Source organism: Cnephaeus nilssonii (genome assembly GCF_951640355.1).
Source record: "Cnephaeus nilssonii genome assembly, chromosome: 21".
Classification (NCBI taxonomy): domain Eukaryota; kingdom Metazoa; phylum Chordata; class Mammalia; order Chiroptera; family Vespertilionidae; genus Cnephaeus; species Cnephaeus nilssonii.
This window is the reverse complement of record NC_137092.1, coordinates 3460279-3477287: the sequence shown is the minus strand read 5'-3', so window position 1 is coordinate 3477287 and position 17009 is coordinate 3460279. Positions and strand designations below refer to the sequence as shown.

The 17009-nt window shown below is 40.9% G+C and overlaps 1 protein-coding gene across 2 annotated transcripts in view; it reads left to right on the top strand.

Annotated features, from left to right (window-relative positions):
- The window catches only part of COL11A1 (collagen type XI alpha 1 chain), a 142650-nt gene that overhangs the window by 106831 nt on the left and 18810 nt on the right, over nucleotides 1-17009 (top strand). For both annotated transcript variants that reach the window (XM_079760721.1, XM_079760722.1), the window contains 9 exons: nucleotides 1315-1422; nucleotides 2324-2377; nucleotides 3879-3932; nucleotides 4422-4529; nucleotides 8202-8255; nucleotides 9910-9963; nucleotides 11206-11259; nucleotides 15707-15760; nucleotides 16741-16848. In XM_079760721.1, the coding sequence (XP_079616847.1) occupies nucleotides 1315-1422; nucleotides 2324-2377; nucleotides 3879-3932; nucleotides 4422-4529; nucleotides 8202-8255; nucleotides 9910-9963; nucleotides 11206-11259; nucleotides 15707-15760; nucleotides 16741-16848 (648 nt within the window). The remainder of the gene's footprint in view (nucleotides 1-1314; nucleotides 1423-2323; nucleotides 2378-3878; nucleotides 3933-4421; nucleotides 4530-8201; nucleotides 8256-9909; nucleotides 9964-11205; nucleotides 11260-15706; nucleotides 15761-16740; nucleotides 16849-17009) is intronic.

Sequence of the window (17009 nt, the reverse complement as noted above, 5' to 3'; positions counted from 1 at the left end):
AACTTTTATTTTTTAAAATACATATTTTTATTGATTTTAAAGAGAAAGGGAGAGAGAGAAACTGGGGATCGAGCCCTCAACCCGGGCATGTGCCCTTGACCAGAACTGAACCTGGAACCCTTAAGTTTGCAGGCTGACGCTCTATCCACTGAGCCACACCAGCTGGGGCAGTACAACTTTATTTCCAATCATTTTCATGCAAGTGAAACTAATAGAAAGTGGCGGCTCTTCTCATGCGATTTGATTTGAGGTCTACAGTGAATGAGATGGGAAACATCTGACCAGTTACTTCATCTTACATTATTGGATTTTTAAATTTTTATGATCATAAGCTATATTTTGTTCACTAGGTTTATGTTACTGTGTCAAGATCTCTTCCCTCTTTTTGTTTCTGCTTTTGATGGAACCAAACTAATTTTCTAAAAAATAAAAGCTTTCTCTCATCCTCCAAGATGAAAACACAAACTCATTCAGTAACTGTAGATGAAAATCAGACATCATACGCAAAAACATGAGTTTAATACTTTTGTATACATGTCAGTCTTAAAATATGTAATCTAGTTTAAGCCTATAATTTTAAAAATACTTTTTTTGGTCACGAAAACTTAGTTTTAGATTAATCTAGTTGAGTTCATTGTCCAAGCATTTTCTCTCATGTTTCTGATGTTACTCAAAGGCTTCCAAATTAAAATGATTGTTTTCTGTAAACGATTGCCTTTCAGAAACATGTGGAATGTTAAAATGAGGCCATGCCCCCTTGGACAGAAAAGAAGATGGCCACAATATTTTGTGGGGATCAGATGAAACTGTAGTTCTAAATCACTTCGTAGAATATGCATGCAACATTTATTAATATAAGGAAGGTCACAAAGCTGTTGCCAAGGTGGGCAGTGAGCAAATGCGTTTTCATGGATTTTGAGCCCTAACAGCAGTGTCTGGCATCACCGCCCAAGAAGAAAGGCTCAGTGAGTTTTTGCAAACATCAAGCATCCGATTTACGGATATGCGAAACTTGATTAGAAAATGTGTGTTTGAAATAAAAACCTAAGACGAATCGATCAGACCTGTGGACCGTCGCCCGCGATCCGTACCTCGTTACCGAGGGGAGCATTCCGGGCTGGGAAGGAAGGGGGTGGGGCTGGTGTTCGGTGTCCTCCTTGACAAAATGGGTTTTTCTTGAGAACATTAGGCAATTTCTTTGCAAATATGGAAGCTGGAGTGTGACTGTTAGCTCTGCTCCTTAAAGTTGCAGCAACTAACGAACGTGTCGGTTTCTTACAACAAAGTGACGGTCTGCTGGCTTCTCACTTACAGGGCGAGAAGGGTCCCCAAGGCCCCGCCGGCAGGGACGGAGTGCAGGGCCCCGTGGGGCTCCCGGGGCCGGCTGGGCCCGCTGGCTCCCCCGGGGAAGACGGAGACAAGGTTGGTGCCCTTTCTTCGTTCGTGTATCCTGTGAAAGTGACTTTTCCTCAGGAGCCCTACGCGCTAACCTAAGATTAGACCCCAAATCCGAAGGGATCTTCCCTAAAGTTTCATGCATCTCGCATGGGCTCCGAAGATTTATTTCCGAGATTGGGGATTAGTAAGCTTCCCATGAAATGTGGGATAGAAACAAGGACAGGGAACAGGTACAAGAACAAAGAGAAGGAGGAAAAAATAGCAGGCGCCCACATTGCTTATTTGTGTGTAAATACATGTGCTTCTGGAATGAATGTGAAATTAACGTAATCAATTACTTGTGTATACCCAGCCCTTGCGTCTTGGGTATTGCAGAGTAAGGACTTGGGTATGGGCTGCAAACGTGTTTGGTAATCCGGCACCTCTCTCTTCCTAACGTAAAAGCTTCTGAGCTCTTCATTCTGGACGTATAGCTGTGATGTTGTGTCTGAGTTTATATATTGTCTCACGTTATTGTGAGGCACTATAGCAACACTGGTGAACCAATACTATGATAATGTGCAACATTTTAGCATTTTGGAAAGTAGGAGAAAAATACTTTTTTCATTACCGCTTAATTATACATTTTTTAATAAATCAATGTACTTCTATTATCAGACAATCATGGTAATTTTTCAGACAAAATGCATTTTACAAATTAAAAGTCCTGTTGCAATATTCCTCCAGGTTGAGTTGACTTTAGTCTGTTTTAGTCAATACCAGAAAGTGAGAAGCAGAGGGAACCTGCCTTTTACAATTTAAACAGGGACATGAAGGGCTAGCCTGCAATTACGTAAACGTCAGACTTAATAGGGAGATGATGGTGGTGATGATGCATTGGTATGGCATACTACAGATAAACTTTACCTCGAATTTTCCGATACAGGGTGAAATCGGCGAACCCGGACAAAAAGGCAGCAAGGGTGACAAAGGAGAAAATGTGAGTTTCCTGCTTTGTGGTAAGGGGGCATTATTCACTTAACTTCTTCTGCTATAACCATGATAGAGAATCAGTGCTGCTTATTTACATATCAGAAGATAATCCTATCAACACTATAGCATTTGGGATTCAATCTATTCCATTTTTTATTTAAATTTTATTTTTCAATTACAGTTTATATCCAATATTACTTTGAATTCAGTCAATTCTAATAAAACCCCTTTCCACTATCCTTCTCAAAGTATTCCAAAAAATCAAGAGGAGGGAAGACTCCCAAGCTCACTTTACGAGGCCAGCGTTATCCTAATTCCAAAGCCAGATAAAGACACGACAAAAAGAAAATTATAGGCCAGTATCCCTGATGAACATAGATGCCTAAACCCTCAAACAAAATATTAGCAAGCCAAATCCAGCCATACATTAAAAAGAGCATACGCCATGACCAAGTGGGACTTATTCTGGGCATGCAAGGTTGGTGCAATATCTGTAAAACAATAAGCGCGATACACCACACAAAATGAGGGATAAAAACCACATGGTCATATCAGTAGACACACACACGACATTTGATAAAATCCAGCACCCGTTTATGATACAAAGTCTCAGCAAAGTGGGAATAGAGGGAACATACCTCAACTTACTAAAGGCCATAGATCACAAGCCCATAGCCAGCCTCATCCTCGGTGTATTTTCAGATCTATGCAATGATCCCCGCCAGCAATTTCACCTGCCATCGTTAGCTCAGGTTTTCATGAGGGTTAGAAACAAGTAAAGTCTTCCTTGTGATGAAAAGAATTTGACCTCATTCACACCTGAAAGGGTTTCGGGTTGCCAGGAACTTTGCTTTAAGCACTTTGCCCAGCTCCCAGCGGCTGTGCTAAGGAGCTTTCTAATCCCATGACGCTCTCATGCCTGGATGGTTTATAAGGCCTTATCAGTATTTACATATAAGAAGTAAGGTAGCAGGAAACATGTATGCATGCAAGACTAACAAGCCTACTCAAGTCTATTGCTCACAATAAGGAGTGCTGAGATACTTACTGAACAACGCTCAGTCCCACGTGTTTCCATAAGGAGAAAAGTCTGACTTCCATACACCACTCCCTTCCCATGTAGCGGCCCCCCCACCTCCTAGTATTCACTTAGAATGACAGCACCAGGTGAACTTTTCATGTGCTCCTTCTGACTCATACAGCCCTCATTCAAGAGACCGGGTATTCTGAAAACTTTCAGACGTGAAACTTCCCCGCTATTTATGTTAGCACAGAAACCCACTTCTAAATATCTGCAACATCACAGATGTGAGTGGCTTTCATACCTGCTGATGTAGAATGGATTGCAGCTACACACCTGGAGTCTCAAGGACTAAAGTCAGTAATGGTTGACTGCGCTACATTGAAAAGACTTCTTTTTATCACCAAGTGTAGAGAACGCCCCGCCCTGTACTTCTGAGACCCATCTGGCCTCAGTGTCAGAATTCCTGATTCTTCTCTCCCCCTAGGGTCCTCCTGGCCCCCCAGGTCTTCAGGGTCCCGTCGGCGCCCCTGGAATTGCTGTAAGTATCCCCCCTTGCCCAGCCAACTAAATCCTTACAGTCCCTGATTAAATTCATGAACTGCTGCATAACCAGACTATTTGATATTGTTCATATGCTTAATATGGACTGAAATGTAAAAGATCTAACAGCTAACCTAGCTGATCTTTATAAACAAAAGCCATTGTGACTTCATCTCAGAGGAGTCCCTAACCAGTTGGGAAGTACATTGTAGTCAATGCTGAGCGTTATTTTTACCTTATTACAAAGCGTTTACTTAACTTGGCATACACAAGCAAATTAAAATCAGCCATACCCCAGAAACAAAGAATATGAACAAAACAAACAATGGGATATTTGCAGCAGAGAATGGAAGTTTAATCCACTTGCTACTCGTTCACGCCTGTCTAGACCAGTTTGGAATCAACTAGAAGCGCTTATACTTTTATGATGACTTGTATCCCATCACGGTCTTCCCACTTTGTGATCATGTTCCTTGTTCTCCGCCAGGGAGGTGACGGGGAGCCAGGGCCCAGAGGTCAGCAGGGGATGTTTGGACAGAAAGGGGATGAGGGAGCAAGAGGTTTCCCGGGACCCCCTGGTCCCATCGGTCTTCAGGTACGTTGCTCTCTGCCTGTGTCCTCTCTCATTCCACCTACTTCACACCAGGTTTTCTGCAGGATGTAAAACAAAGCAGAACGTTGGTACATGGCTAACCCTAAGGGCTGTTTTTCTTCTATGTGTATCTGAACTTCCACTTCTTTTTACCTATTAATATTCCTTTTTCTGGAGCTGTATCAGCCCCAGTTTCTGTTTTTGGTATTTGTTTAGCCCATCTTAGATATTCCATCTGCTTTCCTTATTCTTGTGTTTGAAAAATGAATCTTGTTTAAGTCTGATAGTCAGCAGGAAATTGTTAGAAGGGTTTTTTCATTTTGTTTTGTTTTCGTACATGTCATAGCAGGAAAATTGGTATTTCAGATGGCTAGCAAAATTAAAAGCATTCTGAGCAATAGCAACTGCCAATCACAACCACCAACAGAAAATACCAACAGCAAATGTTAGAGTAATGGGTAACATAAGCAAAACAACAGTGAATGGATCATTTAAAAATCACATTTAAAGTTGTGATGTGCGTCTTATAGAGCACGTTCAGGAGAGGAAATGTGTTTCTGTAAACATTGCGGGTGAGGAGTTTTCAGACGGTGCTTCAGCAGGACCCCTAGGGAAAGCTTGCGGACTGACGTCTGTCCTGTTGGTTACCGCCTCCTCCGGGCGCTCACGGCTTCAAACGTAACAGCGAGCTCTCCTTTTCCACTTGCTTATTCTACACCTGCCTAGTGATGCTCTAGAACAGCGGTTGCCAACCTTTCGTAACTCATGGACCACCAATGGCCCATGGACCACCAGTTGGTGACCGCTGCTCTAGAAGATTACAAAATGTTGTTTTAAGTAACACTCAAGTACCATTTTGATGTTAGTTATGCCACATTAGAAATTTTAGAAATGTTCAAATTAAATCATCTATCACTGCACTTAAACATTTGTGAGGCTATAGAAAAGTAAGTAGAAGTGTAATTTATATAAATTTCATTTTTTTTATTTTCACAAGTAAAGTCCCAGAGTATTGGTTTTCAATATTAAATAGCTTACGTATATAATTATACAAATTACATCGTAAACTATACAATTAATTATCATAATTATCATTGTTATAAAACTCATTGAATGTCTACCAGTGAACATGATATCATCATTTTCCACTTTTATTTTAATGCCAAGATAAATCCTTTTAAACTTGGAAAATGCAAAGATTTTATTTTCATATTACTGTTTAAGTATTTTACACTTATTAGACAATAATAAATAAGCAGTCATGAGTACTGCACATCAACGTGTGAAAAACTCACATAGTTGAAAACAACAAGACATTAAAAATTAGATGGCCAATGGCTACCATTCCCTCTCTGCTTTCTCATTTAAGAGATCGCTCTGAATTCATAAGCGTGTAATTCAGGAATTTAGTTCTCATGATTAAAGAAGATGCCTTGTAGCGTATATTTATAACATATTAAATAAAAAATTACCTTCATTTCCACAACTTAATAAATGTGCTCTTTGATAAGGCGACTCAAGAAATCAATACACTAAGAAATTAATTATATTTTGCCATGGCTACCTCTTTAAATCGGGAATCTGAAAAGATGTTAATATGATTAACATTTTCATAATTGACCTACGTCCTTTAATAGAGTCTTCATGGCAGCATAGATATTACCAATTATAATAGACCTAAATAATAATGATATAATGCTCTGGTTAAATGACTTGATTTTTCAGTTTGAAGTTTACTCTTTGTCTGCAAATGAAGGAGACATAGAATGAACGTTTTTGGCCTAAATTGACTTTTTCATTTCATCACTTTAGTGGCAAATGATTTGAAATTGACAGACCTTAAAACAGAGTCTCTTCCTGTGTAAATTACTCCCAGGAAAAGCTTAGAACGCGCAGAAACCCATTCAATGGTGTCATTTGGGAGGTTGAGCTCTGCAACAAGAGAACCTGACCCGTTATGTCTCAATTAGTTTTAATAACAAGAACATTCGTCTTAATAAACTCAAACTATAATCAGACTTTATCAGAAAGAAAGAAATTTTTCAATTTTTTTTCTATTGGAAGGTTCCTATTGAGTAAATTTTAGGGATGACCATACGCATAAAGAAATGATGCAATGCAGAGCTGGGCTTGTTCTGAAAATAAAACGATCCACTAGCATTTATATCTCATTTAATTTGGGGACCCCAAAGTAGATGCACTCTCTCGGAAAGGAGGTGGAAACCTGGATAACATATAGGGAATGTACATGGTGTTGGTAAGAACTGAATTATGCCTAAGTTGCAATGCATATTACTTTAAAAAAACAACCGACTTAATAATGAAATATTTATTTCATCTGTGTTCATGTCTACTCGCATGTGTAAGAATTTACGTTTGTGAGCTCCATTGATGAATTAGCATCTCTGCTAGTGTGGATCTTGGAGTCTAAAGTGTTAGCAATCTCTCCCAGGTAATTTTCAGGCGGACTCAGATCTGCAACTCTACCTGGCTATTTCCTCCCGGGAGCTTCTCTGGCAATTCTGAAACCGACATTAGATGATGGTGACTGTGTGGGAATTACATGTAGCAGGCTACTTCCCTAGACATCTATCTGACATGCGATAAAAAAAGAAATGAATTCCTGGTTATGTTGTCCAGTATAAATCAGCACTTAAGTTTTCCTCATAAAAATGAACGTATACCCAGTGTTTTAAAAGTTTATATATATACTTGGTACAGCGCCCTCTCTCCAAACTGAGACACATGGGAGCAGTAGATCATCAAAACCACATAATGGGGTATTCCCAGCATAAAAAATGAAAAGGAACAGGATAAGTAAAGTAGAATAAAAACATCAAAGACCCTCACCTGTGCATGGAGGGTCAGCCTGACTGTTGGAAGCCCGTGTTTCAGCTACTCCGCATGTGCACGTTTAGGGAGTAATGCGTAGAAGGCAGTTATTACTGTGGGTCGTGGTCTAGTAATTTGCTGCTACTGTAGTGCAGTGCCATGTAAATACTTTCCTAAAGTACCAGCGTGAGTTTAAAGCTTTGCATCATGTGTCTTTTTATTTCTTAAGTAGATTACACCTGTGATGCTATTGTATCAGCTTTAAAAATAAAATATGTATAGAGTGTATAAGATATATACAAATAACATTAAAAATGAAAACACTCCATAATTATACTAGATTGGAAACTATTACCACTTTTAAAACTGACACCTAAGAGCTCATGATTGTAAGTACACGAGCAAGTGGCAAATTTGTGTTTTTAAGTGCTGTATACAATCCGAGTGTGTACAACGTGTTGTGACGCGAAAGAGGAAAAATAAACAATTCTGCATGGGGGAACTAGGGAGAAAGTTCAAGGTAATACAGTAACTTCCCATGAGGACATAGCCAGGTGACATCACAGTGCAACCTGCTCTGAGAGTTCCGGTAACTAAACTCAAACAATGTGATATTATACAAAGCCTACGTGTTATGTGTAAGTGTAGATATAAGATCTTACCACGTGTAGTCAATTCTTATATGATAAGTATTTTGAGATGATAGTTTCTGAATCTTAATTTTCGTGTTAAAGTTCTAACTGAACTTTATATTTAATTTTTGGTTGTATGTCAGAAATGGGCCAGGTGTTTCTTTTTCAGTAAATGAGTGACGTTTATGGTTTTTCTGTTCCATTTTCCTAGGGCCTGCCCGGCCCACCTGGTGAAAAAGGTGAAAATGGAGATGTCGGCCCCATGGTACGTTTGGATTTTTAAGTACCGGATAGATCTGATGGGTTTCCATGTTACTAATATGTCCTGAAGGTTTATTAATGTGAACAAAGGCTATGGCTTTTCAAATGGCTGCTTTCTCTTTCCTCTACCCAACCTGCGACTGTGACCATTGCGTCTCTCTCCGCTCATCATGTTGAACCTCTGTTTTTTCTTTCTCGCTTTGGGGTAATGGTGAACACACCTGGGCTCTCACTGGTTGATATATTTTTCATTTCTCTGTGTGTATATTCCCCAGGTGTAGATAAACTGCCACACTTCAGTTATTTATGAGTATTGAGCTCTGAGCTTCCATGTGGCGTAAATAAAGAATAGATGGTGGTCTCCCAGGATTTGAATAATTAGCAAATGTTAGCACAGTATTAAAATTAATTGTATTTTTAAAGTCTTCATTTAATAAGGAATTCTCAATTAATTAGAACACGATGGCATAATTTCCATTGATTAATTCTGGCTTTCTGCTCTCATGGTTCAACTGAAAATGTGAAACACATACGTTTGTTTAGTAAGCACTGTATTGGGTAAGGAAACAATTAGGTAAGATCATTGACATTAATAATGAAATATAATGAATACATGTTTGATAATTTTACACTTGAACGGTAGATTTTATTTTCTTCAAATAAGAAATGATTTTTTGTCATCACAATAAACTTAAAAACAGGGGACATAAAGGTGCTGATTCAGTAACTGATTAAGACTCCAAGCAGCATCGGGCGCCCAGCGAGCATCCTCTGGATGTGCCTGCTAGGTTCCCTGAATATTAATGCCTTCTCCCTGACCTACGGTAACGCTGGGAGTAGACAAGCTTTTCAACCATGATATTAAAATAAACTGTGACCTTTAAAAAAAAATACCAATGCCCTGGTATTCACTCCAGACTAATCACAAGTGTGAGGTTACGGATTCTGGCCATCCATACTTTATTAAAAGCGGCCAAGTTCATTTTAATGCATAACAAGGAGAGAGAACCATCGTTTTGGGAAGACAATGAGGCAGTTAATCGTATTTCAGTTCTAACCATGGAACACGTATACAAATTTTAAAATACTCTATAGAATTGAGAATTCGAAAGCTACTCAAGCGCCATTTCTTGTTCCAACTTTGTTCCTTTTCCACACTAGCATTCTGGCATAAACTATTTCTAGTTGTATTATGAATTAATTATACCAGATAGTAGCAATAGACTTTTTAATTTTTTTAAAATATGTCTTTATTGACTTTTAGAGAGAGAGGAACGGGGAGGGAAAGAGAGATAGAAACATCGATGAGAGAGAAACATTGATCGGCTGCCTCCTGCATGCCCCCCTCCTGGGAATCGAGATCAAAACTTGTGCATGTGCCCTGACTGGTAATTGAACCTGTGACCTTGTGGTGCATGGGACAATGCTCCATCCACTGAGCCACACTGGCCAGGCGCCTTTTTTAAATGTGTTCCCTGCAGCTTTAATTTCCCCATAGCTCTGTATAAAGAAGCATTTGCTAACGTGGCGTTGTGTCCATCAAGAACGTCTTATAAGCCGGAGGTGCCCCACGGACTGATTTTGCAGGCTGAGACCTTTACGTTTTCTAAGTGCATTTCAGTGTGGCCCTCACAAACCTCAATGTCCGTTTCTTACAGGGTCCACCTGGTCCTCCAGGCCCAAGAGGTCCCCAAGGTCCCAACGGAGCTGATGTAAGAACTGTGAAAGAGATGTTAATTATTTGGAAGTTGTATGGGTGTTGTTATCATTTAATGACCAACGTGTCTGCAGTACAAGGGAGATAATCACTCTGTTATTGAATGTTTAAGTGCAGAGTTCAAGGATCCCCTATTTACTCCAGGTCATTTTACAAGAAAAGAAACAGGCTTTTTAGGGAACTAATCACCATAAATATAAAACAGGTGCAACGTGCACATTAAATACTTATTGGTGAGTTAGAAATATTACCTTTATTAGAATAACCACATTTGTTCAGTTCAACATACTAAGACTGGGCCTTGCATACATGATAACTGTTCAATGTTACTGAATTGTCTCAAAGTTTAACCTTTATTGCTTACAATGGCTTGAGGAGATGGTTAGCTTTGATTGCCTGAGCCCAGGACTCTACTTCAAACCGCCTTTACGTATGCATCTGTCACCGGTGACTTTTATCTAAAAGTTTGCATTTGTATTTTCACTCTATAAAATACGTTTGAGTAACGTGTGCCTATATATCATGCACCTCTCACCATGTAAAATGTTTATCTCAATTGTATAAACAATCTCCCCAGAGCTTCATAATTAACTCACTGTTCCAATATTCTAGGATTTTGAAAGGTAATGTCATATTTATCTTGTTATCAACAACAAATGTATAGGCTTTGAGGTGATCACACCTTCTGACCTCACCTTTTCACCAAGAACGAGTCATCTGTTCCTGTCTTTACTGCTCTTATGTCTGCTTTTAATCCTGGCCAGAATGTACCAGGAGTAGATGTACCAAAAAAGCTTTTAGGTTCTCCTTGTCCGGAAGTAATTTTGAGGTTGAGCGATGGTTGACCTTGTTTTTGGCATGGATCAACTAATTCCTCACCAGAGTCGTATTTTGATCTACTACACAAATTCACAAAAATCATCCTCTAAATAGGACATTTTTGCTGATAGGAAGGATGAATTTACGTTTTGTGTACCAACTGGCAAGACTAGCGTTGGAAAGTCTCGAGTCTTAACTTGAAAATTCTGGTGCATTTAAAAATCCATTTAATTAAATTATTTGCTCTTCAGTGAATTCAACAACGCAGTAAAGGGCATGATTTTGTCCCATTCTTCCAATGACTTGGGAAATCCTTGCACACATTCCTCTCTTTAAGAAGAACCAGATATATACCGGTACTTATGATTTATTATGTCATTATAAGGAGGATAACTGTGTTCCTTTTCCTCTCCTGCAGGGACCCCAAGGACCTCCAGGATCCATAGGTTCCGTTGGTGGTGTCGGAGAAAAGGTCAGGAAAGTAGTGATTTACAGTTTGAAATGGCAGGAATAGAGGACTTGGATAACATTGGCTCATGTTCCCAGGGCTTCTTTCTAAGTGTTTCACACACAGTTACCTGAACCGCGAGTCCTCCTCTCCGGTAGCTCAGTAATGAGAGGTGGAATGATTTGCAATACCATGGTTTTGATTGCCAGGTGTTGTACAGATGGTGTACATGGAGTATTTCCTTTAATCAACCCAACCACCCTGTGATGAGGGTGTTATTATCATCCACATGTCTAAGCCAGGAAAGCTGAAGCCTGGAGAATTCGTGTTTGCATCAAGGTTTTATCAGTAGAAAGTGACTAAATCAAGATCTACTCTGACCCAGGTATGTCTGACCTGACTAAGTGTCTCTAATAACACTCTCTACTGAAATTAGAAGAGATCGGTGATGCAATGACGTAAAAGGGGAAACTACAAAGGAATTACTCATTTTGTCGTACGTGGAGCTCCGTTTTCATTGCTCACACTGTGCCCTGTCTCTGGCGCTTGGTAAAGCCGTTGGCATGTGCCGTAACATCTGGACCCGGGATGGCTTTTCTCATGAGCACCATCACGTTTAAAAGTCTCCTCCTCCTCCCTGTGAAAATGGCACACTGCTTCTCTGATTTATTATTGATGCTTTCATGCTCATTTCTTAATGGAATTTTCCAAACATTGACATCAATTGTGCTTTATGTAAAAACTAAAATACTTACCAGTTTTGGTGGCCAAAAGTGAAATTTCATAACATAAAATATTATCCAGTAGAAACAACAGAAGTTTCTTGAATTTTCTAGTTATTAAATACTATCAGAAAAAGTTCTGTTGTTTGGTCTAAAAATTTTTTGATATACCATATCTTGTACTTATTTTAATTTAAAATTTTAACGCTCAGAAAAGTAATGTGATAGAATTAGAATATATTATTTGGAATTAGAATATATTATTTGGATGTATATTTCTGCTCAACACCTACATTCTAGTAGTTTCAATGTAATTAACCCTATATGACTGTTCTTTTTCCTTTTTTTATTTATTTTAGAGAGGGAGGAGGAGGAGAGAGAGAGTAACTTTGGCTTGTTTATCCAATTATGTGTGCATTCATTGGTTGATTCTTGTATGTGCCCTGAGCAGGGATCAAACCGGCAACCTTGGCCTATCGGGGTGATGCTCTAACCAGCTGAGCTACCTGGCCAGGCCTATATGATTATTCAAATAGTTTCTTAATGACTACATAGAAACACTACATTGAAACACTTTAAAGTTATTATCCAAGTGTTACTGCCTAACAATCTATTTTTTAGACTGATTAGCTCTTTGTTTATATTCTTACATTGGGAGTTCAGTGTTGAAAAGGCGCCGGTGAGCTGGGGGTGGAATTGAAAGATCACTTTTCACGGAGTCCAGTTGTCATGGGAACAATGGCGGGAGAGACCACTGTCTGAGGGTGTCCCTGTGTCGCACAGATGAGGACACAACTGTCCTCCTTCCCTTTGCATCACCCCCCGCTCCCCCCTCCCCCGGCTTTGGCTCTAATGCTGACTAGGGAGTTGTGAAATCTAGTCTCTGCTTTGAGTTTTGCCCACATAGCAATTTTTACAACCTCTTAGTAGAGTGTTCAGCCTCTCTCTTTGCTCTACAAAGCTTTGGGGCGCAGTGGGAACCGTTGTAAGTACTTCAGTTGCTTCTTGAATGGTTTTCCTTCTGTGGAACTCCTGGCAAACACGGGTGCCAGCTGCTTGCAGAGCCTCCCTGCCATGCTGTCTCCATGTGCGCACAGCCTGGCTGGTAGCCCAGCCCACTTCCAGTCTCCAGAGAAAGCCTCAGGGGACCAGGGTGACGATTCCACTTCCTACAGCTCAGGTGTGGCCCACTCCACCAGCGTCACCATCGCAGAAAGTTTCATTTCTCTCTCTTTGCAAAAAAATATGCTTCTATGTGACAGCCAGGTAGAAGTGAAATTCTGATTTTAATTTTTTTCAGCATCTGGAGTAATGTAATTTGCTGTAGATTACAGGTTTCTGATATCAGCTTTGGTTCTGGCTGAATGCTTTCTCATTTTTATTTTGGAAAATTTATTTCCAGTCACTAATTCAATGAAAAAAAAAATAAAGGGAAAGAAAAGCGTATCCCTGAGTCACGCTGCACTCTGCTGACAAATGTGTAGCCTGATTCCATAGAATACATATTTGCTGCAGATGGATTTCTGCACTTGAACGGTTTCCTCAAAACAGAGATGGTATCAGCACAGGGCCTGGGGTTTAATGCATATTTTATGACAAAAGGCAAACAGAGCCATTTGCTCTCAACCTGCGCAAGTGTGTTATAGAATGAGGCAAAATGGTGGCATGCTGAGTAATAGTTTAAAATTTATCACATAGCTCTCTACAGAATTTGTATCATTGCATATGAATTATGACTTTCTAGAATGAATATGGTGTAGCCTTGTTGATACTAGAAATACAGATTGATCCATTTGATGTAGGCTTGTAACATTTTATTTTTTTACTTGGAATTTTGTCCTATTCAAAAGATTTTAAATGGGACCTTACTTAACATTTGCACAACATTAATTTCTTCTTAAATAATTGTTCACTTATTTTGTGCACACGTGGCTCTCATATACAAAAGGTAATTTGCATATGAACTTTTGACAAATGAACACAGACGTGTTGTTCTCTAAATGAAGAGATTTTTGTAGTTAAAACTTTAAATTTTAACAATTATTCAAATCCATCCTTTTGCTACCTGTCATTTTCCTCATTTGAAAAAATGGAAATAATCCTTAAGAATCTAGTTTAACTTTATAGTGGACAAGGATTAAAATGCAGCAACACAATATACAGAGGGTGACTAGAAAACGTTATTTCCCCTCTAGTTCCAGTTTCCATGGTCTCACCAGGGGTTAACATGGTGGCTAAGAAGATATTTTGTTCATGGTCAATAGATTTCCTGTATTTCTTTGTATACTTTTTTAGAGAGAGATTAATTTGTTGTTTATTGTTCCACTTATTTATGCATTCTTTGGTCGATTCCCTGACCAACCAAACTTTGTTGTATCAGGACGACGCTCTAACCAATTGAGCTACCCGGCCAGGGCCTGATGTCCTGTGAGTTTTTTCCCAGCTTCATTGAGCTATAATCGACAAAAATTATATATACTTAAAATGTACAATTTGGTGTTCTGGTACAGATATGCTTTGTGAAATAACTTTCTACTCTCTCCTTGTATGAGTTTGTTTTAAATTTCACATCTAAGTGAATTCATGCAGTAGACTGTAATATTCCATAAAGAAAGCATTTGATTTGGATGGCAAACTAAAGATTTATTTTGAAGATATGAATAATGACAGAAATATCACATATATCATTCCATCATACTCAGATAGCTGAATGATCCATTGCTTTGTAAATAATATAAATACAATATTATTTCAATGAATATTACTTGTAAGATTTATTTAAAAACTGGTAATATTTGCTACTCCTCTTGAGAAGAAAATTTCTTATATACAATGAAAGTACTTGATATTTTCCGTCGTTATGCAGATAATTCATGAAGTTAAAACATGCGCATATTTTCATCGAGGAAGGAATTATATACATAAGCTAGCCTGGCCCCGGGATTCTGTTTAATGTAATGCATTTCAAACAAATGTATGAGCAATGGGAATATTTGAGAGAGTAGAGTTAAATGTTAGAGCATTCAGGCCTTACATTTTTAAAAAATTTAGAACCATTTCTGCCTCAGCATTGCTGGTACCTCTGATCGGGTGGATAAACATGGCACATGAATGTACTGATACATTATTTGCCGGCATTCTACGTCCAAAGAATTAGTAACAGACTTTCCTAACCCAAACCTACTAGTCTTGGAGGCTTAGTTATCAGTCTGCTGAGGTAGAAAAATAACCATCCAAATGTATAATACGTACATCCTCAAAAGGAGCAGTTTTAACTGGTATCTATGTACCTTTATGCATTTTACAAAGACATTCTGTTCTATGTTCTTTAGGCCTCTACTCAATACAGTTTACAGGAGAATCATACTACCAGAGGATTTGCTTGTTTGTCAGTGATAGATTAAATTCACATTTTGGTACAAAAATACCTGGAATTGTTGAATCCATAAATTTTAATTGTGTGATCATGGACGGAGCACAAACACACACGGGGCTGGGGGCAGCGGCGTTGTCCTGGGAGGCTGGTGGGACCCGGGGTGAATGGTCTGCCTGGTAACTCACCAGTGAGGGCGGCAGCTGTGGCCTCTCCCGAGGAAGAAAAGGCAGTAAGAGGAAGAGTTTCTTTGCCTTTTAGAGACCAGAGTGACTGCAGGGCTGGTCTCAGACGCCGTGGTCCTCCCTGACGGCCGTTTCACCAATGTGAGCCCTCACGTCCATGTCCTGATGCTCATCCGATCTCTCCGTTTCAGGGTGAACCTGGAGAAGCGGGAAACCCAGGGCCGGCGGGCGAAGCAGGCACGGGGGTAAGCGCGGGCCTTCCCTCCGGGGGTCCGGGGGGTCCGGGGCCCGGAGCGCGTTTGTCACGTCACCCACCTCCTCGCTGCAGTCCAGTGACTGCCTGGCCTTTCCGTTAGGAAAGCAGACACGCGGAGCGTTTCCGTCGACGGCTTTTTCATGTCCTCTGCGTGTCTTGGTTAACGTGGGAATTGCACGAGTCACATTTACGTAAGGTGGAGCCTTCCGATTGGACCTGTTGATGGTCTACCGTTGGGTGGTGGATTGTCCACAAAAGAAATAAACAGACCAACATGCTACATCAAAAAAAAGTGTAAATTGTGTTAGGATGGCCGTGTTCTCACCTAGGTCCGGTGAAACCTGGTGGATTGGACCCCTGGGGGAGGCCTTGGAAAACGTCTGGGCAGGTTTTGGGTTGTGGCTGGAAGGCACGTAGCTCATCCGCAGACAACGGAGAACAGCTCCCCGGTGTCTACGGATGAGCTACGTGCCTTCCAGCCACAACCCAAAACCCCGACATGCACAGGCTAAGACCCAGGTTTACACACGTGGGCGAAGGCTCCGGGGGCTCTCCGCCAGCGAGAAGCGAGCGTGGAGTCGCCCTCATTCAAAGCGCCGAGCGTCCTGGGAGAACGGACGGGGCCCACGTGTGCGCTCTGACTCTCCATAGCAGCCGCACCCGCCTTAGCCCACCCCGTGGGTTGCCGCTAGCCCGCTCCTCTCGTGTTCCTCCTCCTCTGGTCACGAAAGGCGATGGTTTCCGTGGGAACCCTAGGAAGCCGAACGCAGTGCCGAGCGCAGCCAGGAGACGCCTCGGAGTTCGGTGCCGGCCTGCGTGTCCCCGAAGTCCAAGTTCCCGTCTGTGATGACCGTCAGCGTCCTCGCATCACTGCAGTTAGAGCAGGGCCTGGCTTATCGATGGAAACACCTGGAAACGGGGAACAGTTTGGTTTAGAGCTTGTAGGTAACGGCTCTTTCTCCTGTGCAGGGCCCCAAAGGAGAACGAGGAGAGAAAGGGGAGGCGGGGCCCCCCGGCGCGGCCGGACCTCCGGGCGCCAAGGGGCCACCAGGGGACGATGGCCCGAAGGGCAACCCGGTGAGTCGGTCCCCTTCCAAGTGGCACCGAAGTCAAGGCCACGTTGGAGCTGTCCGTAGGCAGATGAGAAATCCCAGATTCTGACTTTGCAGAAGCCAGCACGGCCTCAGGGACTGCCCCGTTTGGGACATTGCTAAGAGAAGGGAGACGTGCTCACTTGG